Raw genomic sequence first — 24,918 nt, forward strand, 5'->3', positions numbered from 1 at the left:
TCCATTCATTGCCAATTTATTTTTTGTTGGATCAATACTTCAACTTTACATGTTCTCAAAGCAGACAATGTGTTTAGCTTAATTTGCTACACATGAAGAAGCATGTTAAGAATATATAAAATCTTATATTAAAGATTTTAAATCTTGCATAACAATATATAAGATCTTGATTCTCTCTACACTTACAAATTAATTTTAGGTTCCATGCTTTAACTTTAAAATATTTAATAGTATTTTCTTTTTTACAGAAGATCGTAAACATGAAATTTTTTTTTTTTTGGCCACGGTAAACATGAAAATTTGAGTAAAACAAAAATCAGTAATAAAATTAGTCAATGGTCAATAATGCAAGATTTTACTCGCTTCACTAGTTAAAAGTTGAAACTGACTAATACGATCTTGGCTAAAAAAAAACTGACTACTACAATCATTTTTTTAGGGGGTCCGACATGAAAGTACATGCACCAATCTTTTGTTAGAGGGTTATTCTTGTCAAGCATATACCACTAAAATTGTACTGACCTATTGGCCAAAAAAATAAAAATTGTGCCTGAGCTAATTAACACACTAATACAATTTTTTGTCTATGTCTTTTTATTTTGTTCAATTTTCTTTCTTTCAGCGGTTATTTAATTTAATTTTAGGAATTCGTCTTTACAACGATAATATTTTCAATATTTACTATTTAAGTAAGAAATAAGAGATCTGAAGAGAAAATGAGAATTTATAGACATATGTAAACTAAAAATTGTTTAACGTGTTTTCAGTTTCTAATTTTTATTTTAAAAAACTTTTTTGGTATATTTTTTTAAAAAATTTATGTTAATTTTAATTTCATTCAGGCCCACACATATTTGATATATGATATATCTCATCGTCTGTCCTCTTCCCCTAATTTAAAAAAAAATCATAATAAAAAAATTAAGAAAAAACAAGAACATTACTTAAGGAATCTTTTTTCTTTGTTTTGGTGAAAGATTACAGGAATTAAAATAAATGGAATGGCTGTCTATGATATTATTTGGGTTTAAAAAATTGATAGAAAAATTAGGGACATGGATCTCTACCTGTCTTCTTGGTGCCAGACTATACCAGAGTTTTAATCTCAACCCTCCAATATAAATTGTACGGCTGAGATCTTTTCACATTTCCCAACTTTCCATTTTATATCAAATAATATTAAAAATAAAAATTAAAAAACCCCATCAGCCTATTGCCCACCCCACGCCGCCACCCTCCCTCCTTTTTCTTAGACACCAAGCCTTAGAAATGCGGTACACGCTGTGCTGCAGCAGATTATTAAAATAAAAAAATAAAAAAGGTGAAGTGTTGGAAACACGTCAGCATATATGGAAAGAATTGCGCAAGTATAAATTGGTAAGCGCAAAACCGATTTTGAGCTTCGTTTCGATGATAAGTACTGTAGTCTACTGCAGTCTTTTCGTTTATAACACCAAACAAAACAAAAAAACAAACAGATTTTCAGTTTTGAGCTTCGCGCTTTCTCCAACTTGCGTGATTTATCTTTTACACCAATCGCGAAGGTTTCCGTGAAAAAGGTGCTTTTTTTTTTTTTTTTTTTTTTTTCTCTCTCTGTGGGCCGCCATAACCATAAGCATGGTGATATATATACTGATATTGATCCTACTCTGAGTCTCAAGTCCGTTATCATGGCATCAGAGCTCGAAGCCTGACCACGTTTTCTCGCCAATTTTCTTGGCATCCAAACAGTCCTTTCTTGCTCCAATCTATGCGATTCTTATAACTCTAATTTCTGCCATTCTTACTCCAATCTCTTCAGTTCTTGCTCTGCTCTGTGATTCTTGCTTTCGCTGCATCGTCTTTTCCTACAATATCCTTCTTCTCTCTTGATCTTTCATTTGTGATTCATTGCTTAATTAATTTCGTGTGATTGGAAGCTCTGCGAGCTAGTGTGATTTCCTGATTTAAATTTGAATGTGAAAAAGCAGTACGTGAGTCGCGCGCGCGGTGTTGGATCGCATATACACATATATACGCACGTAAAGTGTTTGTGAAATGTCGAGGAGAGTAGTAGTTATGGAGGAAGAGAGCGATGACAATCATCGCGATCGTGAGGCGAAGGTTGATGATGATGATGATGATGATGATGATGAGGGGGAAGCAGAGTATGAGGTGCAGGATCTGAGAGACCGAATCAAATCGTCGCGCGGAAGCCGATTCAACCTCCTCACCAACGTGTTAGGGCTTCAAGACAACTCAACTCGGAGATTGTTCAGCCGCGACACCTTCATCAATGGCGTCAAAGACGTCTTCTCCAATGGCCTCGTTATTCATCCAGACAACAGGTACGCATATAGTTCGCCTCTTAAATTTTACTTTAAAAAAAAAAAAAAAAAATTTTTAAGAAACACAATGAATAAAATTGAATAAAAAACTTTGGAAATTAAGAAAGATCAGTTTCAACTCTGGACAAGGTCGTAGTCATTTGGTTTTGACTTTTATGACTATAAAAATATATCATAGGCACAGCGTGAAAACTTCACACTTGGATGATTAGATTTTGCTCTTGGATTGAGTAAGGTTAGTCGCAATCCATGTACTCTCACATGTGGGTCCCACGTCTCAAATGGTGATGTTATTGATCGCTCAAACAAATTACCATACGTGGACATGGTGATGTTACTGCTTGTATATATACCTAATACCCATGGATGTATATGCAACCTTCACTCTCACGACACTAATGGATAGTGTCACTTTAATAACATTTAGAGGCCTTAACTTCCCCTAAAAAACGTTTTTGCTTCCCTCACCAAAATTAATAATAGTAATAATAACATTTTTGCTTTAAAAAAAAAAAGTGATAAGAGAGGAAAGATACGATACATAGGAGGAAGAGAGACTAGAACCAAAACAAAAATATTACCAAATAAATTGAGCTTAGATAATTTTTGTAAGCACGAGAGTAGATGTTTGTTTTTGGTTCAAATACAGTATAACATATAAATAAATTTAGAGTAAATTATAATTTAGTACCTCAATTTTACATGTTGTTTCAACTTAGTTTTCCAACTTTGAAAACTTACAAAAAAGTACCTCAATTTTTATTGTGTGTCAAAATAGTACCTCCGTTAGTTTTTCTGTCAAATAAACCGTTATTTGCTGACGTGACAGGGGTATTTTTGTCTTTTTCTCCAAATTTAAAAAATAATAATATTTTTAAAAACTTTTGAATAAAAAATTTCTTTAAAAATATGAGGTACTTAATTGTAAAAATTTTATATTTTGATAATAGAAAAATGAATACACACGTAAAGATCCAATAGTTAAACAATATTATTTATATATCATACATATTCAAAATTAGAAAAATTATATAAGAATACTAACTTCTTGTCACACGCTCCGCATGTGTCAATTAATATTTTTATGTGTTTTTTTTTTTTTTTTAAATTTGGTTCTCATTATTTTATAACTTCCCATCACTTTCTTCACGTTTTTAAGGTAGTGAAGTGTATTTTTTATTTTAATGATTGTATTTTTCAACTATACCCTTATTTATTAGATTATTTTTATGTGGCTGTTTTTTTTGAATGAAGGGTATTTTAGACAATTTTTTTTTTAGTGAAGCCTGCAACATTATTTGTTTTTTTGAATGAGGAAGGGTAATAAGAGTTAAGACACAACATTAAACCTATGTGTTAATGCCTTGCATAGTTGCATGTGCAGGTCTGTACGTACGTAGTCAGGGACTCCAACTCATGGCACCAACGATTAAATAAGTAATGATAAAAAACAATTAAATAAGTAACTAAATAAATTAAGAACATGTACTAATAAATAAAATATTAGTCCTATCAAAGAAATAAAAAAAATATTAGAGAAAGAGTGAATTTTATTTTATTGATTAATTCTTGGTGATGTGGCTTCCGATATGGTCGATTATAGGATAACATAAATAGTCTTTGACTCGTAGTTATCTATAACTATATCTATCATGATTCATGAACAATGTCAACCCCGTTTTTGTGACCCAACATTAGTTTGGACTAAAATTTTTTAATGGGAAAATTAAGTAAAGATAATTAGATCCAACTGGATAATTGTTTCCTTTTTTTTGGTAAAAAAATCATATAAATGTGGACGGAATATTTATATTTCACTTTTCTTCACACCATTAATTAACATTCTTAATCTGAAAAAAAGCCGAAAAGTAAATTAAGATATATATTTGTTGTAGTTAATGGCGACTGTACGTTAGTATCCAGGTTGGCCATATGGTTAATGGAGATAAGGACAATAATACTTGACCAAATTAACATTTAATTACAGTTTGGCTAGTCCAAATGGGACTTAAAATAATGAGATTGGTAAAGTGGATTATTTGGTCGATCTATTTAGTTAATAAGATTTAAGAAAAATTAGAATTTAGTTCTTCTAACATTTCTTATTTGAAAAAAAATATTGACTTTTTTTTTTTTAATAAATAAAGCCCTTTTATCCATTGCCTTATCAACAAAATATGTCATTAATTATTTTTTTATTTTTTGAAGGTATAGGGTACAGGTTCATCTTATACCTTCATAGAGTATAGAATGAGGTTTGTGGAGGCAGCATGTTAGAGTTAAAACCTAATATAAAGTCGACAAACTAAGGCTTGAGGAAGAAGTCAAAATGCACTGCTGAGCACTCGAAAATGACCACCGAGTGCTCGACGCCTGATATATGTGAAAAAAATAAAAACTAATGGACTAATATTATGTAACATGAAATAGTTATAATATTATTGGACTTTAATTAGAATTTTAAAAGTCATAAAGCTTTAGTCAATAAATTGTAAAATTAAAAGACTTAACTAAAAGTCTCCATTGTAATGTAATTTTGGAAGAACACATATTTAAGTGGAAATTTGTATGAAATTTAAAACTCAAATTTCATTTTCAAATCCCACCAAAATTTGATAAGTTCTATTTTTTAGTTCCCAAACAGAGTACTTTAATAGGATCGAGATTGTAAATTTCCATCTAAACCTCAAATCTGATTTCCAAGTTCTCTCATCCAAACATAGCCTAAGAAAACTCTATTCATAAATTGTCACAAAAAATGTCAAATGAGATCCTAAGGGCCCGTTTGGTATCCTATTCAATTTTTTTTTTTTCAAAAATTAAGATTTTTTTTTTAAATGTGAGTTTTCAAAATCAATTTTTAAAATTTAAAACCTTGTTTGATATGAAATTTGAAAACAATTTTTAAAATATAAAAATGATAGGAGCTAAGGAAAAAGGAAATGTACAAAAAAAAAATTGAAAAAAACGATGTTTTATTGTTTTTAAAAAGAGGCATATTTTTGAATTGTTTCTAAAAATTGTTTTTGAAACTGATCTACTAAACACGTTTTCTTGACTAAAACTTGTTTTTTTGTTTTTGAAAAAAAAAAAAAGTTTTTTAATAGAATACCAAACATGCCCTAAATTTACCAGGTTCTCATTTTATTTTTGGTTAAAAGCCCCTATAAATATACTAGCTCGTATATATATAGGCCCATTTCATTTAAAAAATCTTTAATCTATAGTATATATAAAGTTAGCATATGCAAAGGTGAAAATTTGAGAAAACAATTGCTAAATAAAGAGAGCCACGCTATTGCTACACCAAAAAGTGCAGTTGATATAAGGACACTAAAAAGTGCAGTTGTATTAGTGTTTTTTGAATTTTTAGAGATTATTCTAGTGTTGCTGAGTATGTTTAGCATGGTTTAAAGGATTTAGTAAATGATAAATAAGTCTATTCTACACCTCTAATGTTAAATCAACTAACCTAATATTTGAAATGTTAAAAATGTCAATTTAATGATAAAGAAGCCTGCGTTTTGTGAATGAGGCCTTGAAATTGATCAAAAAAAGGAGGTGCTGAATAAACAAGGTCGAGCGCTGGATGTGCCCTTCATTATTTTTTATGTACTAGATCTATAGTCACTACTCAACATTAACTCTATAGTAATAAATAGTAACAAACAGTAACAACTAATGTGATTGTTGAAATTAGGGTGAATGTGATTATATAAGCTTCAATTTTTATGTTTTATAGGTTTATTAATTTTTGGCACTACCTAAGAAAAAGATAAAAAGTATATCTATAAAATATAATTTTTATATAAATTTTTTTTTGTAGTCTCTTTCAAACAATGACAATACTTGTTACTATTGAATAGTTACTATATTGTAAAAAACGAAAAAATAAAAAGCAGTGAGTGCTTGAGTTCCGTGTTGAGCGCTTGGCTCATAAATTCATAATGGTGTTAGCCTGTCCAGCCATTTTTGATTTTGGGCTTTAGAGAAAAAACCTAATTTTTATTAGTGATACAAATGTGTCACTGTAGTGCAAAAGTGTAGCGACAATTGGGTGTAACTACAATGAAGCGAACGATTGGAAAGCTTGACAACGAGCGCTTACATAAAATTGTCCTTGATATTTTAAAATATTAGTACACAGGTTTATAAATGAATAAAGTATAAAACATGTTTAAGACCCTTACCAATAAAAAAAACCCAATTTTTTAATACATAATCCTCTTATTAGTGATTAGACCCATATTGATGTGGTATGAGCGTCCCATGTAACTTCTTTTTTTTTTTTTTAGGATTTCTCACCGACTTGAGATGGAGTGTGACGCTTTAGAGGTTATTCAAAAATGAAAAAATTTCAGCAATGGCCCATTAATTATAGGCTATATACTTTGTCACATGAACAAATAATTTGGCTTTCATACATCTTAAACTTTAAAAAGTTCTAATGTGCCTCCCATTATCAATTATGTCAAATTTTTTGTTATTTTTCAGCACATTCCGTGCACCGTAACTTACTTTTTAGGGGATGTTTTGAAGGTATGTGCACATCATGTGTTCTATTATAACAAACAAATGTAACAAATTCAATGATAGGGGGCACACTAAAAGTTTTTTTTTTCCTCCCGGATGAAAGATAAATACTCATTTGACGTTATGTGTATTTATATTTATATATCATTAGCTTTTTTTTCCCTACTTAAAATGTATCACTAAACAAACCATACTAATTTCATAATAGGGCATGTCTAACATAGCATCCTTCACATTTGCCTTTCCTACGTGGCATACTAATTCTAGGCATGATCTTTTGGTCCTTGATTCGCCTTTTTTTCATGTTTGTTCCTAATTGATTAAGGCCCCGTTTGAGATTGCAGTGGAGGACCCAAAAGTTGATGTGGATGATAATTCTCAATCAGCTACAGCAGTTTTAGTATTTGGTAAAAAAATTAAAAACTGTTTTTCCTCACAATTCTCAACTACCCATAGGAAAAACAGATTTCTACTTGCTTTTGAAAATTGCAGTGAATCACAGCAACAATTAATATTTTTTTTTACCCATAATACCCTCATTGATTTTTGAAAATCACATCTCTTATCCCTATTTAAAGGTCTATAATTTTTATTTGTTTATTTTAAATTAAAAAATATGTTCATTATTAGTTATATTTTATATTGTGATCATTAATTATGTTATTTTATTTGTACAATTAAAATTATAATATCTCTCATTTCATAATGTTGTTCTTAGAAAAATTAATGCTAATACAAATTTGTAGCCAAAAATTTCAAAAACATTTTATTTTTATCAAACAAATAAGTGAAAGACACTTTTAGCATCATGTCCATTTTAGTAATTATACACACACACAACACTTTTATATTAATATTTACCAAACACTTTGATACTGTTGTTTGCACTCACAACACTTTTGAAAACATAGTTTACAAACACTCAATTGCTTTACTTTACAGCTGACTTTACGTTACAGCTGTTTTTCCTTACAACAATATCAAACTGGCCCAAAGTTCCTAATTGGACTATGCATGTTTACAAAATCAAGGACTTCAAATCAACCAATCAAAAAGTAAAGAAATGAGTTAGCCCAAAGGATGGAGAAAAACTTGAGTCCCTGCCACCTCACTTTGTTGAGTGGCATAACCACCCACTTAAAATTTGCACGTGTATAATTTTTTGTACGGTAGTGCTAACCATGATACAAGATTTTTAGGAGAGAGGAGAAAAGAAAAATGAAATAAAAAATAGTAACTGAAGTTAATCATGTGACAAATTTTAAGTGTGTGGTTGTGCCACTTAATATGGTGAGGTGGGATGCTTAATTGTCACCAAAGTTTTTCTCATGAAGGTAGGTGTTTTAGAGTTTGATTTTCTTTAATGTATATTAAAAAATAAAAAATAAAAAACACAAAGAAACTAAGTGGGGTGTATTGTATATGAATTTTAAAAGATTTTTGTGTAGTTTAAAAGTCATGTTGTATTCAATTAAGACTTTTAAAAATTTTAAAAAAGTCAGTAAAAGTTTATATGTATTTAATTAAGAATTTTACGGAGTCTATAAAAGTCATGTGGTATTCAATTAAGACTTTTAATGACTTTTGAAAAGTCTAGGTGTATTTAAAAAGTCATTGATTTTTATGGAATTCATTTAATGATGGATTTTAATAGACTTTGAAAGACTTTTATGTGTATTTTAAAATCATTATAAATCCGATCTCTCCCCTGCAAATTTCTAAAGATTTTTATACTCTATAGAATTTCGTAGAACTCTGTGAAAATCTGTAAATTCTACAAGAGTCTTATTACTTAAAAAACGTTTACAAAAGTCTATATAAATCTATATACACTACACCCCTCTAAAATTCTAAATAAAAGAAAATTCTATTGAATTGAAATTTGAGTAAATACAAGTTTAAGAAAACAATTGAAATCTGTTACATTGCCATCTACCATTTGCTAGGTCAAGCGCTCACCAAGCAATTAGTGTGATATAACACTTGCCAAGAATAAATGTTGGCCAAGCTAACATCAATTGGCAACCATGCTAACTTACCAAACCAATTGGATGAACAATGTGGCATGCAACTTTACTTAGTGAATAAATTTATTTGGACTATTTTAATGGATTATTTTGTCGATAATTCCTCTAATAATAAAGATAAGACTTACTTATGTAAATTCTACCTAAATTGTATTTAACTTTTATTAAAAAGATGATCAATAAAATGATCAATTGATATGGTCGAAATAGCAATCCTCAAATATTATTTAATTGGGTTTAAATTTTTAGATGTTACTCCAATGAAAGAGGGTTGGTTGTGTATTTTTTTCCTTCTCTCTCGGCGTAAGCTGAAATGTAAAGAGCAAATGCAGGTGGTATCGGGCATGGACGAAATTCATACTTGTATGGGCAGTGTACTCATCCTTCTTCACACCTTTCGAGTTTGGGTTTTTCAGGGGTTTACGCGAGAACCTCTTTATTCTTGACGTAGTAGGACAGGTCGCATTCCTTTTGGACATTGTTTTGCACTTCTTCCTCGCCTACAGAGACAGTCAGACCTATCGAATGGTCTATAAGCGCACTCCTATTGCTCTCCGGTTTGCTTTCTTTTCCCTCTTGCCCTTACCTCTTATGCAATTGTCTCAGCAAGAATTGCATACAATTTTTCAACTACAGTTTGATCCATTGTTATCTTATAATGGGTTTTAACTACTCAAACTTTGTAGCAAATAATCACTGCTTACTTACTGTAATGTGTAGAATTTAGTTAAAACTTAAAAGGCAAGCAAATGCCCATATTACTTTCACAACCCATGTTCCAGTTTTTTACTTTATTTCCGGTGCTGATTGAACTATTTCCTTGTAGGTACTTGAAATCTAGTTTTATCATTGACCTGCTTGGTTGTATGCCTTGGGATAACATCTACAAGGTACTACCATTTCCAAGTTTACGCATATCTCTCAACACCATTTTCTCCTTGTATGTACTTTGAGGGAGTAGCAGGGACTCTTTGATTTATCTTTTTTTGGATTTATTTATAATGGTATTCAAGTGGTGGTTTGCAATGGATAGGTAATACTATGCAAAGGATTATTAGGAGATAAATTAATTAACTACTTAGGATAGTGGAACCAACTTTTAAATTTCTTTTTGAGGGTTAACAATTTAAATTTGAGCTAACACTTTGGATAGGTAAACTGTATGTAAAGGATTGTCACAAGAGAAATTAAGTAACTGTTTAGGATAGTGGGACCTGTTAAACCCATGGGTAGAACTTATCCTTACAAAATCGGATTACAAGGAAAGGGTATTCTGTAGGCAAGGGAGGTTTATGTGGGTTTCCCATTAATGCTAATTCGTTAATACTCTTGTTTAGCCAGTGCATGAGATTGGCAGACATATGTACCGACTCTATGAAATCAAAAGAATTTTACAGCATATATCTTGATTTATTTAAGTAATAAAGTTTTTCTATCATAATACCTTTAATATGTTGCTGCTTCTCTATTCACTTAGTGAAATCTTTTCTGGCATAGGCTTGTGGGAGAAGAGAGGAAGTGAGGTATCTCCTATGGATAAGGTTAAGTCGGGTGCGGAAAGTCACTAAGTTTTTTCAAGACATTGAGAAGGATATTCGTATCAATTACCAGTTTACCAGGATTATAAAGCTTCTTGTTGTTGAACTCTATTGCACACATACAGCAGCCTGCATCTTTTACTATTTGGCTACCACCCTGCCTCCTTCAGAAGAGGGCTACACATGGATTGGAAGCTTGAAGTTGGGTGACTACAGTTATTCACACTTTCGAGATATCGATTTATGGAAGCGCTACACAACATCTTTATATTTTGCCATTGTAACCATGGCCACTGTTGGTAAGTTACTTTTTTAATTTTTATTTTATTGAATACAACTGCAACCACTACCTTCATTTGATTTTCGTTTCATTTTCCATCTTTTGATTTCGACAATCCTACTCAAAAAGACTATAAATGTTCAAGACATGGACAGAAACTTGACTGCAATTATACTCAGTGCAAGACAGGATTTTTCCAAATGAGAAACAAAAGCATTTTATTATATACACAAACGATCTTTTTCATGGTAAACACAATTCGTATTGCTGTCATTCTTTATATAGCACATCTACAAATAACAAAAAAGACATGGCTTGTTTTACAACATATATTATATTCTTTAAACAGTTGCTTGTTGCAAAACCAACAAAATTTGGTATAAATTCTTAGGATCAAACAAAAGCAACCTAGTGAAGATTGGTTGGTTTTGAATCATGGGTTGCACAAAACCTTACTGCATGTGCGTGCATTGGTGGTGACAATAGCTTGACTTATTTAAGGTGGTAGCTTTTTTGATGGTTAACTAAAACCGATGTCATGGTGGTGATGGTATTACTTTTAGGAGATTGCTTTAGTGGTAATACTTGGGTTTACTGTAAGTGATATTATAGTGGAAAATTAGTTTTTTTCTTGGTCAAGGATTATAACATAAGATTGCTTTACTTATTGAACTCTATTCGCAGAGCAAGAGTGGCATCCGTGTCCATATTTTATGTCTAGTGACCCTCTGTTGCTTAATCTGTACATTGCTTCCTTTGTCTGGGATACTTTATAGAATTTATCAAGTAATTGCTTAAGATTCTGTAAGATTCGTTGATTAGGCCACATTTAACATCCCCAAAGGAGCCATATCCTGTTGTTGGTACTCAATAATGGTTTCTACTTGCCATGTCCCATTCACAACTGTAAAAGAAAATATTTAAAGTTGGAAGAATAATCCTTGTTGTGCACTTAGCAGTTTGTAATTTTTAGTAATGAAAGAAGAGCACTTTTTTCTGTCACAGGTTATGGAGATATACATGCAGTCAACCTGAGGGAAATGATATTCATAATGATTTACGTCTCATTTGACATGGTTCTTGGGGCTTATTTGATCGGTAACATGACAGCATTAATTGTAAAAGGATCAAAGACAGAAAAGTTCAGGGACAAAATGACGGATCTTATCAAATATATGAACAGAAATAGACTTGGCAGAGATATCCGTAATCAGATCAAAGGCCATGTACGTTTACAGTATGAGAGTAGCTACACTGAGGCTGCTGTTCTCCAGAACATTCCTGCTTCAATTCGTGCTAAGGTAACATAGGAACAAGAACTTGTGCACCTTGTCTATTGTCGACTTAAACACAAGAAACTCCATAAGACGTTTCTTCTAAATTCATCAGCGTGGTCTGAGTTATTCGCAATTATATGCTTTACTTTTTGGGTATACTTGGGTTTTTTTTTTTTTTTTTTTTTTTTTTTTGTGGGAGGAGTTTGTTCTATAAGATTTGCCTATGAGCACTGCTCTATAAGTTTTCTTGACTGGCTCAGCCAACTGCATTCATTCTATCTCAGGTCAATTGGCATCAATTTATAAAAAAAAAATATGGTCTAACTCAAGCATGTACAGAAAAATAACCTTATAGTTTGGTTTCTATATAGTAATTATATTTTTTGTGCTTTGAAAATAATGACAGTAATTATAAAAACCTACCTACCTACCATATCGAATGCATAATTACTATGGATTTTCAAAAATAAAGAAGATACCTTCTTTTCCTTTCTCTTCTGTAGGTTCAGAAAGTCTTTACTTTCATTCCGATAAATATATGCATTATTCAGACTGCTGTATATCGTAGGCTGAGTGTATCTTTCTAAGACTTCTGTTTCATTAAAAATAGTTGTTTCTTCATTGCAGATTTCACAAACTTTGTATTTACCATACATTGAAAATGTTCCTCTCTTTAAGGGATGCTCAACAGAATTCATCAATCAGATCGTAAGTCATTTTTTTTCCCCATTTACACAAACAGATGACATATGTTCAAATGAAACAGTGATAATTGTATCTTACTCTTATGTACTAAGTTCAATTTGTTCAACCAGGTTCATCATAGTCAATATAAATTGTATCGAATTAGTGCTTCTGGAAACGTTCAACATATTGTGTACTTTGTCGCATGGAAATGGTTTTGAATTGGAACCTTCTTTCAAAGACAATACATGGACATAAGGGTTTACTTTCATGCAAATATTCGTTTGTGCTTGCCAAAATAGGCCACCTTAAACCAGCATGGCATTATGTGTCTATTGGTATTGTAATTGTGTCAAACTCAAACACTCAGAAGTATTCATGTGTAACACCACATATAATGTCAGATTGAATCTCCCTTGGTCCATGGCTATCTGTACTTAATGTGGATTAATGAAATGAATTATTATTATACTTTTCATCTTGCAGGTTATTAAACTCCATGAGGAGTTTTTTCTCCCAGGAGAAGTGATAATGGAACCAGGAAATGTGGTAGATCAACTTTATTTCGTCTGTCATGGTGTGCTGGTATGATTCCACATTCTAGAGTCACTGATGGGTTGTATTTAGTTGGTTCAATATCGTGTTTTTCATTTTTATTTCTTGTCCTCTTAGGGGGTCTTTAGAAATTTGAAAGCTGGTTCAACCAATTCAAAGTAGTTTCTAATTCTATGTAGTCTGTTTGGAAATCAGTTTTGTCCAGTTTTAAACTATATACTATTTTTTCATAATTTTCTATTTCTAGTATGTGACATTAGGGGTAGAGGGAGTGATGGTGGGGTGGTAGAAACAGTGGTTGCAGTTGAAGGGTTGGTAGTGATGGGGGGGCTAATACGAGTACTCATGGTGATAGTAATGGTAAATGGCCAAAGATGATGGTGGGAGCAGTGTAACTGGTAGAATTGGCAATGATAAAGTGGCAGTTGAAGGGTTGGTAGTGAAAGGAGGGGGGGGGGGGGGGGGGGTAATATGAGTACTCATGGTGATAGTAATGGTAAATGGCCAAAGATGATGGTGGGAGCAGTGTAACTGGTAGAAGTGGCAATGATAAAGGCGTTGCGATGGTGGTGGTGTTACTGATATTGGCGGTAATGCCATTGTGGATGGTGGTAGATGTAGTAATGGTGGTGGGTAGCTGGAAGTGGTGACTGGGGGGGACTGCTGCTAGCAATGATCGTGTGGGAGAGGGGGGGGGGGGGGGTGGGTGGTGACGGTATTGGTATTATTGGTAAGGACCCACGGGAGACAACAACATGTGATGCTAGTGGGTGGTGGTGGTTGTGGTGTGAAGTTATTATGTTAGTTTTGGTATCTTAGAAGTTCAAAAAAAGATGTAATGGTGGGACTAACAACATATCTAAGAAAAATCAGATTCCATGTTATGTAGCTTGCCTGGGTTTTTGGGTTTGCCAAACTGCTCTTTAGTGTTTTAAGGGGAAATGTTATTTGCACTCCAAAATAAGCTTCCCACAGTCCTTGATGCGCTCACACATGAGTGCAAGAAGTTTGTTAGTGCAATTAACTTCTCCCTTTCTTAAAGATAATTCCTCATGTTTATGCAGTTTAACTGCTGATATATGCGTACATACATATGCAGTGTATGCATAAATGTATTTTTGTTAACATGCCATACATGTATGACAGCATGCTAACATGCCCGATATATTGTAGTTACATGTTTATATGGTATCGCCTTGGTAAAATAAACTTTTAAGAACATGGAATATCTGATAAGTTTACACATCCTTTGATGCAGTCATAGATCAACTCTTTAGGGTTGAAAGTTTCTTTTCTTTCTGTTGTTCCCAATATTTTGATCTGGCATTGACGCTATTTCCTGAGAAGCGAACAGATAATATGGATTGTGATGTTATCAAAAAACAGATTTATATCTACAATATTATTAAGAGAACTTTATCAAATCGTTAAATAGAAAATATCAATCTTACCCTTATTACTTTAAAAAATCTTACCCTTATAACAATTTTAATAATAGATTTAAAACTAAACATATTGTGGTAATATTATCTCATTTCCAACCAATCCAATCTCATCCTACATTCTTCACTTTGTCTTTTTCTATTGTTACTTCCATCATTGCACACATGTTGCGCGATTAACAAAGCTATTCTTGTACAGGAGGAGGTAGGCACAGGGGAAGATGGATCAGAAGAAACTGTTTCGCTTTTGGAGCCTAACAGCTCGTTTGGAGAGATCTCTATTCTTTGTAACATTCCCCAACGTTATACAGTTAGGGTGTGTGAATTGTGTAGGCTTCTGCGACTTGATAAACAATCTTTTACAAGTATCCTTGACATATATTTTTATGATGGTCGGAAAATCTTAAACAACCTTCTTGAGGTAAGTTTTCTGTGGTAATTCATATTTTTATAATGTGCTTAAAACTTTTGAAGTCTGTGTGCAAAGATTTTGAATAATTTTTTTTTCCCAAACAAACTCGACTTTGATTGACTAATTAGTCTCCATCATTATGACTGAACTTTTACAGGGTAAAGCACCGCGTATTAAGCAACTAGAATCAGACATTACATTTCATATAGGAAAGCAAGAAGCTGAGCTTGCTTTGAAGGTCAATAGTGCAGCTTATCATGGAGATCTTTATCATCTAAAAGGTTTAATCCGAGCTGGAGCTGATCCCAACAAGACAGATTATGATGGAAGATCACCCTTGGTATGGCACGTTCTCATGAATTTTTCAGCTTAATCGTTGTCAATGCATCTGTAAATTCTCTGGTAGGTGTGTGTAGCTGGAACACGCATGCCATCTGATGGTGAATATGGGGGATATATTACATGGGGTATACCATATGTATGCGTGTGTGCTACAAGTTTTGCATATCTTTTTTTCTTTTTTAAAGAATTTACTTTCTCCAATATATATTATTAAAAGGGTAAATCAGAATAAGTCCAAAAACATAATTAGTTTGTATTGTATTAGGTCCGAGCCACATTTTTATGTTGCACAAGGTCCATGTTTACTATTCAACAAAATTATTATAACAAAAACCATTAAAATTTTAAGAAGTTATAAGGATGCCGCATTAAAAAGTAAGAGAAAATTGCATAGCAAACAACTAGCATCATGCCTGCTGGTTTTGTGCTGATTTAATTTTTTTTGTTTTGTTTTGGGAAAGATTGTGATTTTTTTTTTTTTTTTTTGAGATTTACAACTTCTTTTTGAGTTTTGAATATCAATTTTTTTCAAAGAATTTTATTTACATGGATGCTGGACAAATTTTCTTTAAATTTGTATGGATGTTTTAACTTTTTATTTGAGTTTGGGATGATTTAATTTTTTTCTGGACTTCCAGGTCTATTAATGAGCTACATTAATGTCACTAAGTGATAGATACATTTAATTTAGACAGATTACAAATGTAATTGAGTAATAATTACATCATACAAATATTATGTGTAACTTTGAAAAGTTATTCCGCCAATACAATAAATTAATACAAAACCGCTTTATATACACACACACACACGCACACACACCCCACTTTACTATTATGTATTATCAATTTTGATAAGCAGAAAGTGAGATAGCTTTTGTCTGAAAGGAGTCTTTCTTCACTACAGCATCTTGCTGCATTAAGAGGGCATGAAGATATTACTCTTTTCCTTATTCAGGAAGGAGTAGACATTAACATCAAAGGTAATTTATGATTCAATAATTTGCTGCATTGGAGGTGTCCATATTTGGTTTTATCTGTTCCCCAAATAGTATCACAATATGATGATATGTTTATTTCCATAGACAATTTTGGGAACACACCCTTACTGGAATCCATCAAGAATGGGCATGATCGAGTTTGTTCTTTACTTATTAAAGAAGGGGCCTCCTTGAAGATAGACAATGCCGGTAGTTGTTTATGTTCAGCCATTGCAAAGGGGGACTCAGAATTTGTTAAAAGGTTATTGTCTAATGGTATTGATCCAAACTCCAAAGATTATGATCACCGGACCCCACTTCATATAGCTGCCTCAGAGGGACTATATATGATGGCAAAATTGCTGTTAGAAGCTGGGGCTAGCGTTTTCTCAAAGGACAGGTAGACTTGAAATATTCATTTCCTTTTGATGTAGACACATAAATATCTTCATCATTGGAGTTTATAATGTTACCTGGATAGGGTTTATAGAGTACTGAACTATAGTCAGACTTCAGTAGTCAGATCTAATAATCTGCAGTTTGTAGCAAGGATGGCTTGAATTCCATGATCGTCAACCTACATGCACCTCTTTTATTGCCTGACAAATTTTTAATGAGCCTTTTGAGTTTTAAGCACTGCAACATCCCATAACATGCATAAGTATCAAACCTATGCATTAAAACTTACACAAGGACCTTCTAAAAAGTAAAAAACTTACACAAGGCAAATAGTGTGTGCTCTTCACCTTTCTTGCATCTATTTTTACTTACTACTTGGTCTACAAGTCTTGAACTCATTAATTGAATGATTTAGTTTCTTCAGTAATAGAGCTTGAAGAACTAAACCTTATCTGATGACCTTCCTGGCTTGATATTGTGATTGAGCTTCCATATTTCTTCCAACTTGAATTGAGCAGAACTGTGGTGCACCCATTTTTTCAGTAGAAACTCACTGTTTTGCCAACATGTTGACTTCTCTAGGTTGGTTCCCTTGTATTGTTTGACATGAAGTTTAGAAACTTAACCTTATAGACCCGTTGCTGACTAACCAATGCCTCCTACAACTTTATCCTTTGATTGATATTTGTAAGGTCACTTAGCTTGTCTTGCAATTTTTATCCCCACCCTTGGTTTTGCCTTTTTGTGTGTTCTGTCTTCATTTCAGTTTTTAGAAGAAGAGGGCAACTAGAAACAACATGATATAGTAACTTTTGTGCTTGCTCCAACAACCATATGATTGTTTGGCCACTCTGCAGATGGGGAAACACCCCACCAGATGAAGGTCGGATGTGTGGAAACAAGAATTTGATTAAATTGCTGGAAGAAGCAAAGGCTGCTCAGTTGGCAGAATTCCCTTACCATGCTGAAGAAATCACAGGTATCTAGAAAATTTTGTTATAGTATCTTTGCAAACATGAAATGGAATGTACATTACATTTATTGCCCTCAGGCAGGTCAAACTGCCTAGTCGAAAGGTTCTTTTATTTTTCTTTTCCCCCCAGAGACTAGAGAGAACATGAGCCACAAATAAAATTCTAACTATAGGAAGGTTTTATACCTCAGTCAGATGTTAATGCTTTCTGGTAATCATCACTTATCAAATCAAGGGGAGCGCGGTGAAAATTCAGGTTTAGTTTTGGGAAAAGAAGCCTTAGACCTAATGACCTATTCTTATTATCTGCACAAGACATGGATATCAATTTAAAATAGGAAATATAATAACCGACCTGTCTTAATGGGTCAAGGAAAAAAGTCAAGTATCATTTTCAGTCCCAATCTCGGCACGCATTGGGCCAAGAAATTTTTCAAATGATGTTTCTATTGTACTGTAGAGCTAAATGAGAAAAACAAATTAGTGATTCAATTTTTATAATAAGGGATTTCATCATGGCTTATCTTTGATTTTATTTGGGTGAATTAATTGGCACTGCAATTTGTCTCTTGATGCTCATGTGGGATCAGAGCAACCTGAATTTCTTCCCTTGGCACTTAATACATTTAACATTTTAATTTATAGAAAAGAATTTTGGTTATCATGATAAATCATTATTTATGGTCAACTAAACAACTAGTGCTCAATTCATGGTTCTCAGAGTCATGTTGTATGAAGCAAAGTTGCGTCTTTAACATCAGATCAGTAGATAAAAAGACAAAAAATTAATAAAGCGTAAAGAAAATAATTTAACATGGTCATTTTCTTTTTGGCTGGGGGAAGGGGTGAGGGAGTTTGCACTTATTTTTCACTTGCTAAGAGCTTCTTGAATAGTATGTTTTCCTCATGGTGGCTTTTGCTTACATCTGCCATGGTAAGTTAATACCAAATTTCTGTTGCAACTTGCAGATAAAATGCACCCGAAGAAATGCACAGTGTTCCCTTTCCACCCATGGGATAGCAAAGAACATAGAAGACCTGGAATTGTATTATGGCTCCCTCCCACCATTAAAGAGCTTATCAAAACAGCAGCAGAGCAACTAGAATTTTCAAGTGGTTCCTTTATATTATCAGAAGATGCAGGTAAAATTCTTGATGTAGACTTGATCAGTGACGGTCAGAAGCTGTATTTAGTCAGCCAGACACATTTGATATAAACAATTTGGCCTTTCATCAATTGTAATTGTAGTATTAGCCCCTCCCTGTGTCATCTTTGTATGCAAACTGGAATAAATGAAAATGAAATCTACATTTATAAATCTCTGCATTAGTACATGTCATTGTTAAGGTTTGTGAGATAAAACCAATCAAATCATAATACGTGTTGAGTGAAATGTATCGATTAACTAGCTCTCTCAATGTCCATACTATATATATTTATTTTGGAGCTACAGGTACAGTTACGTGCTCTAATTATTGGTTTGTGCAGACAAGTTTGCATAAATATTCTTTTAAGTGATGATGCTAGTGACATTATTCCTGACTTGGTTGCTACGCTTAAATGTTCTTGAAAGGACACAAAGCTATTGTAAGTATTGTTCAAAATACCCACTCCACTCACCATTATAAGTATACCCAAAATACCAAAGCATCTTCCAAAGCTAGCTATTGTTCAATCCGACTCCAAGTAACCAAAACTTCAGCAACCATATAAGCTATATATGAATATCAGAGGCTGCAATTTTATGCTCCTCTCTTCCCCTTCTGGGTTGTATAGTGGGTACTCTTATTCACCTATTTTCTTCGTCTCTCTCAGAGATTACTCCAATTTCTGGAGAGAACATGAAGAAAGGTCATGAGGAAAATGTTGTTGCTTCTTATCCAAGAAATAATGCAGCAGCCCAGAAGCATTTCCGGCAGCTTCAACACATAAGAACAGCTTGATAATTAGTATTGTTACCCATCGAAGGGTACGATTTTTAGGGCCTTCAATGACTATCTAACTAAAGTTGTAGCTTTGCTGGAATTATACAAGGGACAAATTCTTCTACATTGTCTTTACTATTCCTCTTTTTTTTTTATTCTTTTATCCCCACCACACAATGCGACCACTTGTTTCTCTTTTCGGAAATTTTGTCCATAGTATGGACATCTATAAATAAAAATGGATGTAAGGGGTTTTTTTTTTTTTTTGAAGTCCAGTAAAAAAATAAGGCAGATAACCTAGAAAGCATGGACACCAACACGGATATGACATGCCGATACGACAAAGTTCAAAAAGACTAGAAAACGACACAGCTCCGACACGTCAAATTAAATAATATATATATTTATGCTAAATAAATTCATTTAAATTTTAAATATTCAAAATACATAAATAAAATATTACATAAACCATATGCCAAATAAAACTCATAAAACATGTCCCAAGCAAGGAATTAAATTTCGAAATTTTTAGCGAAATTTCGCCGAAAATTTCGTTTTTTTAGGGTGTCGAAATCGAAACACATATTTAATAATTTTTCGGAAAAATTTCGCCAAAATTTATCGAAATTTTCGAAATTTCGCCGAAATTTATCGAAATTTACCGAAATTTTCATATTTTCTATTTTCTTCAACTTCAGAAATTCACAAAAAATAGCTTGAGACTCCAAATAATTCACTGAAAAATTCTACGAACTCGTATTGATGAGTACTAATTTCCTATAACCTCAAAATAGTCAAATTGATTTCAAAAAAATTATGAAAAATCCTACTCTTATAATTTAATTCTGAAAAAAATAATAATTGTCAAATTTTTGAATTTTCATTTTCTAAAATTCATTTCCGCACAACTAAGCTCTAGAACCACAACCAAAAGTCTAAGTTAGTTAAAATAAATTTAAAGAAATTTCTAATTCCTTTAAAAAAAACCTTAAAACAAATTTGAAAAATTTAAGTAACAAAATTACCGTAAGCCAAAATTTGGGTTGTTACACTTAGTGAAGACAAAGTTTGGCTAAGTAAGAGACACGGGAAAAAAGGAAGGAAAGATAAAAAATAAAAATAAAAGACTGAAGAGAGATGCACGGGGAAAAAAAGTAAGGAAAGATAAAAAATGAGGGGTGATTTGGGGCCTTTGGGCAATTGGAAAGAAGAAAAAAAAAGTTTGAGATTTCTTTTAGTTATTTTAAACCTTAAACTTTAATACATTTCTATATAAAAAAATAATTAAAAGTATCCTAAAAGGCTTAAAACCTAATATCCTAAAAAATATAGAGTATATAGGGTTTAATGTATAGATTATAGAGTATAAAGAGTATTAGGGTATATAAAATATATAGAGTATTAGGGTTTAGATTTTAGTGTATAATTAAATTATACAGTATAAAGAATATACTAATTTTGTTTATTCATTATACTAATTTTATTTAACAGTATTTGCTCCTGCGGACATTATATTCACCTTATATCACATGAAACATACTATATAATTTGATTTCTTCAATATTTTTTATCAATTTAGTAGATAATATGTTAAATAAATATATGGTAAATTTTCATTCAAAATTTCCGTATTTTGATAGCAATTTCCGTCATTTCCATCTAATTTCTGTCGAAATTTAAAAATCTTCGAAATTTCCGTCGAAATTTCCATCAAAATTTCATCGAAACTCGAAATTTTATTCCTTGGTCCCAAGTTCCTAGTCTAATTAAGTTCATTCATCATCAAGATCATTGCCAGAAAAAACCCAACCTACTATTTGGTGCTGCCCAATCGCCTCTCTCTCTCTCTCGCGTTCAGTTCAGAGTCTTCAGACAAACAAGCCCTAACATTTATTCTGCCCCTTTCTTCTTTTTTATTTAATCTCACATTAGTTTTAAAATTTTGATTGGGCCCTTGAGTTTTTTTTTTTTTTTAAATTGCAATCTACCCCTGCCGTGTCCTTGTTCTTGTCCCTCCCGTGTCTCGGCGTGTCTATGCCGTGTCGAAAAGTCAAAGTTGAGAGAAAATAAACTGACACTTCTATATGCGTGTCGTGTCGGACACCCGACACTCCACCCCCAAGGGGTGTCGGTGCTTCCTAGCTGATAACCCAGCCCACACGCTACAATGCGCTCCTAGCCCGGTCAACTTTAATGAAATGCGCACGACACAAAACCCACCGAGGGCTGTCAGACAATGAAAATTATTGTCATTGTGCGGTAATAGCTATTTAAATTGCATACAAATAATACTTATAGATATATCCTGTGTCTTTTCTTACATAAATATGTTAAAAACTAATGAAATTAACTAATATAAAACACAAAATTCAAGATTATAAAGTCACATCCACCCATGTTATAACGTAAAAATGACTATTAATAATTGACACTGTTTGACAGTGGCAATTTACCTAGTTTCAAAAAAAAAAAAAAAAAAGTTGAGCGCTCGTCACCAAAAATACGGAGAAAGGTATAATGTGGGCTTATTTGTCAAAAAATGAACCTATTTGTCATTGCAACCTTTCAGATGAGTTTATTTATCATAAAAGACTGTAAAATGAGCTTTAAAATAATTTGCTGAAGATATAATAGTTAACAAATTTATACACTAGTACATAAAAGTGAATTGGTCAAAAGCAAAGAGTTAAGAAAGTTTATTATGCTATACATGTTCGTACATAAAATTTTCCCCTTTTCTGTGTTCAAATATATTATTTTAATTGTTAGCTTTTTTTTTTTTTTTTCCTTTTCGTTTTACTTAGACACTTTGAGAACACTTCAATGCCACTTTCCCAATGGTCATAGCGTCCAAGCTAAATTATAGTTTTCTTTTTAAGAAATAGATTTTAGCTGCAACTGCAAAAGCTTAGAAAATATTATATATGCGTGCTAGAAGAGTCTTGGATGTGACATACATAATAAGGTATGGTGGGTGGTAACTGGTAAGTTAAACTTGTAGGTCAAAATTTACAGGGCGTCTCAAAAATTTAGGAGGCCTGTGCCAATTAAGAAAATTAAGCTCTTTCTTATATATTGTACTTAAAAAAAAAATGGTCAAGTAATTCTATGTTAACTGAACAAGAACATCAATTAATTACTTATAAAAAATTTGTCTAATAAACAATTTGATGCTAACCACAGAATTATATATATATATATAAAGTCTGGAAGCTTTGTTAATACTCTTCTTAGTTGAGTCATTTTCTCTTCGTCAATTTTGTTGAGTATTGGGCTGTGAAACCCCAAGTCGCAGTAAGCCTTTTAGTCCATTTAGTTGGAAGCGTTTGGACGTTGTTAGGCATAAATACTGTTGACAGTGATCAAGATCCCCAAGTCAATTTTGAGTTTAGAGTTATGGCTAATCTAATTAGATCTTTCTTAAGGAAAACAGATAATAATAGAGTAAGAGTAAATAACTCTGAACATGCATGTTGTAATCCACGATATTGAAAAACAACTTCATAATTGGAATATCCCTAAAATTCCAGAAACATCAGTTTATAAAAAATGAACTTTTAAATGGAAAACTAATTATGCAATTAATACAGTAGAAAAAACTATTTCTTCAGTCAAAAGTCAAGATAATATTCAGATGTTAACTTCACATGTGTTAGAACAACATAAAAATGAAGGGTATAATTATATTCATTTTGGATTAATACAGGTTGCTGTAAAACCTTTAACAAGATTAGAGTAAAATAATTTTGTTATTTTATTTAAGAGACTGCAGACATAATAAGTTTACAGATTCGTTATTAAGAATAGTCGAATCTTCTTTAAGTGAAGGTCCTATATATTTTAAGAATGAGGCTATGCAGATCACCCTTAGTTGCTGAGTTGACCATCTTAATATATTTTTTTCAACTTTTTTCCTATTTTACCCTTTATTGCAAAAACATGATGAAATCACCCAGATCCATTCGGTGGTCATCTACCGAAACATCCACCAATGTTCGGCAAATAAGTTTCGAATAAATACAAATATTTCGACAGATAACTGTCAAATGTCTTTTTCATTTCTATTCCGTGGTTATCCACCGAATATTTCACCAATGTTCAGCACATAACTGTCGAATAACCATAAATATTTCGGTAGATAACTGTCGAATAACCCGACGAACAAAATTAAAATTTTTTGTTTTAAGGATAAAGTTGAAATTTTGAAATAGGATGGTCAACTCAGCAATTTAGGATGGTCGGAATAGAAGTGGCCATATTTTAATTGTTACCCAAATTACTCAGTATCTTTGTCAGATCCAAACATAATAAAGTCTTTAACCTTAAATGTTAAAACTCAAGGATTTGATATGCTAGAAGGATCACAAAATATAGCAATAATCTATAGGATTTGTTATAAAGCTATGATAACCACCTGTCCATGAGTAACTTTAACAGATACTACAGGACAAACAACCTTAATACAAGCAAATATAGAAAAATCACATATGGTTGTCCCAAGAATGATTAAATATTTAAATGGGATCAAGTCACTCTTCCAGAATAATGAAAATTAGAACACTCTGCTCCTAAAAAACCAATACAAAATACAGATCCAGAAGAAATAATTCAATATTATGATGGAGAAATAGAGATAAGCTTTAATTCTTTTGGAAAAGCTAGGTTAAGCTTTGCTGGTGAAAGCTCCGCTAAAGAAACTGAAACAGGCAATCTAAAGCCAAGAAAACTTTCAAATAAAGAAAAGAGTAAAGAAACTATAATAATTGATGGAGTTCAACAAACTTCAGAACAAATTAGCAGCCTTATTATAGAGTAGAAACGCCAGGGTCTAATATAAGTGCCCCTGCATCTCCAACTTTTTCAGACATGCAAAGTATAAATGTAATAACTATAGAAAAAAGAAAATTTAATATTAATTTTGAAAAATTAAATAAAGATTATTTCAGTAAAGAAAATGAAGAAATAAGGATTTGGTTTGAAAAAACTTATTCAGTTGATAAGAGAAAAATATTTAAAAAGGCTCATGTAGATTACATGTTATATAAAAAAGAAAATTCTTCCTTTTTTCCATTCACAAACTGGATGTGTAAGAAGGAAAATTTGCTTAAGTTCCAAAAAATTGTCAATATGGTCACAAATGTAATAGAAACTTACAAAACTAAAGATGGTGAAGAAATTAATCAGTCCATCCTCCAAAGAAAGTTTTAAAACTAAAAGGAATAAT

General features: G+C 32.2%; 1 protein-coding gene across 1 annotated transcript; it reads left to right on the forward strand.

The window, feature by feature from the left end:
* Positions 1-1,430: 1,430 nt before the first annotated feature.
* Positions 1,431-19,072, forward strand: LOC147286337 (potassium channel SKOR-like). The gene is made up of 14 exons (XM_086239111.1): positions 1,431-1,559; positions 1,971-2,327; positions 9,220-9,444; positions 9,714-9,777; positions 10,385-10,724; positions 11,711-12,006; positions 12,610-12,690; positions 13,153-13,251; positions 14,863-15,084; positions 15,233-15,415; positions 16,324-16,399; positions 16,502-16,796; positions 17,653-17,774; positions 18,738-19,072. The coding sequence occupies exons 2-14, from the start codon at positions 2,038-2,040 to the stop codon at positions 18,983-18,985; spliced, it is 2,541 nt and encodes an 846-aa protein (XP_086095237.1). The 5' UTR covers positions 1,431-1,559; positions 1,971-2,037; the 3' UTR covers positions 18,986-19,072.
* Positions 19,073-24,918: the final 5,846 nt, after the last annotated feature.

Source organism: Dryas octopetala, chromosome 4 (assembly GCF_963921425.1).
Source record: "Dryas octopetala chromosome 4, drDryOcto1.1, whole genome shotgun sequence".
Taxonomy (NCBI): domain Eukaryota; kingdom Viridiplantae; phylum Streptophyta; class Magnoliopsida; order Rosales; family Rosaceae; genus Dryas; species Dryas octopetala.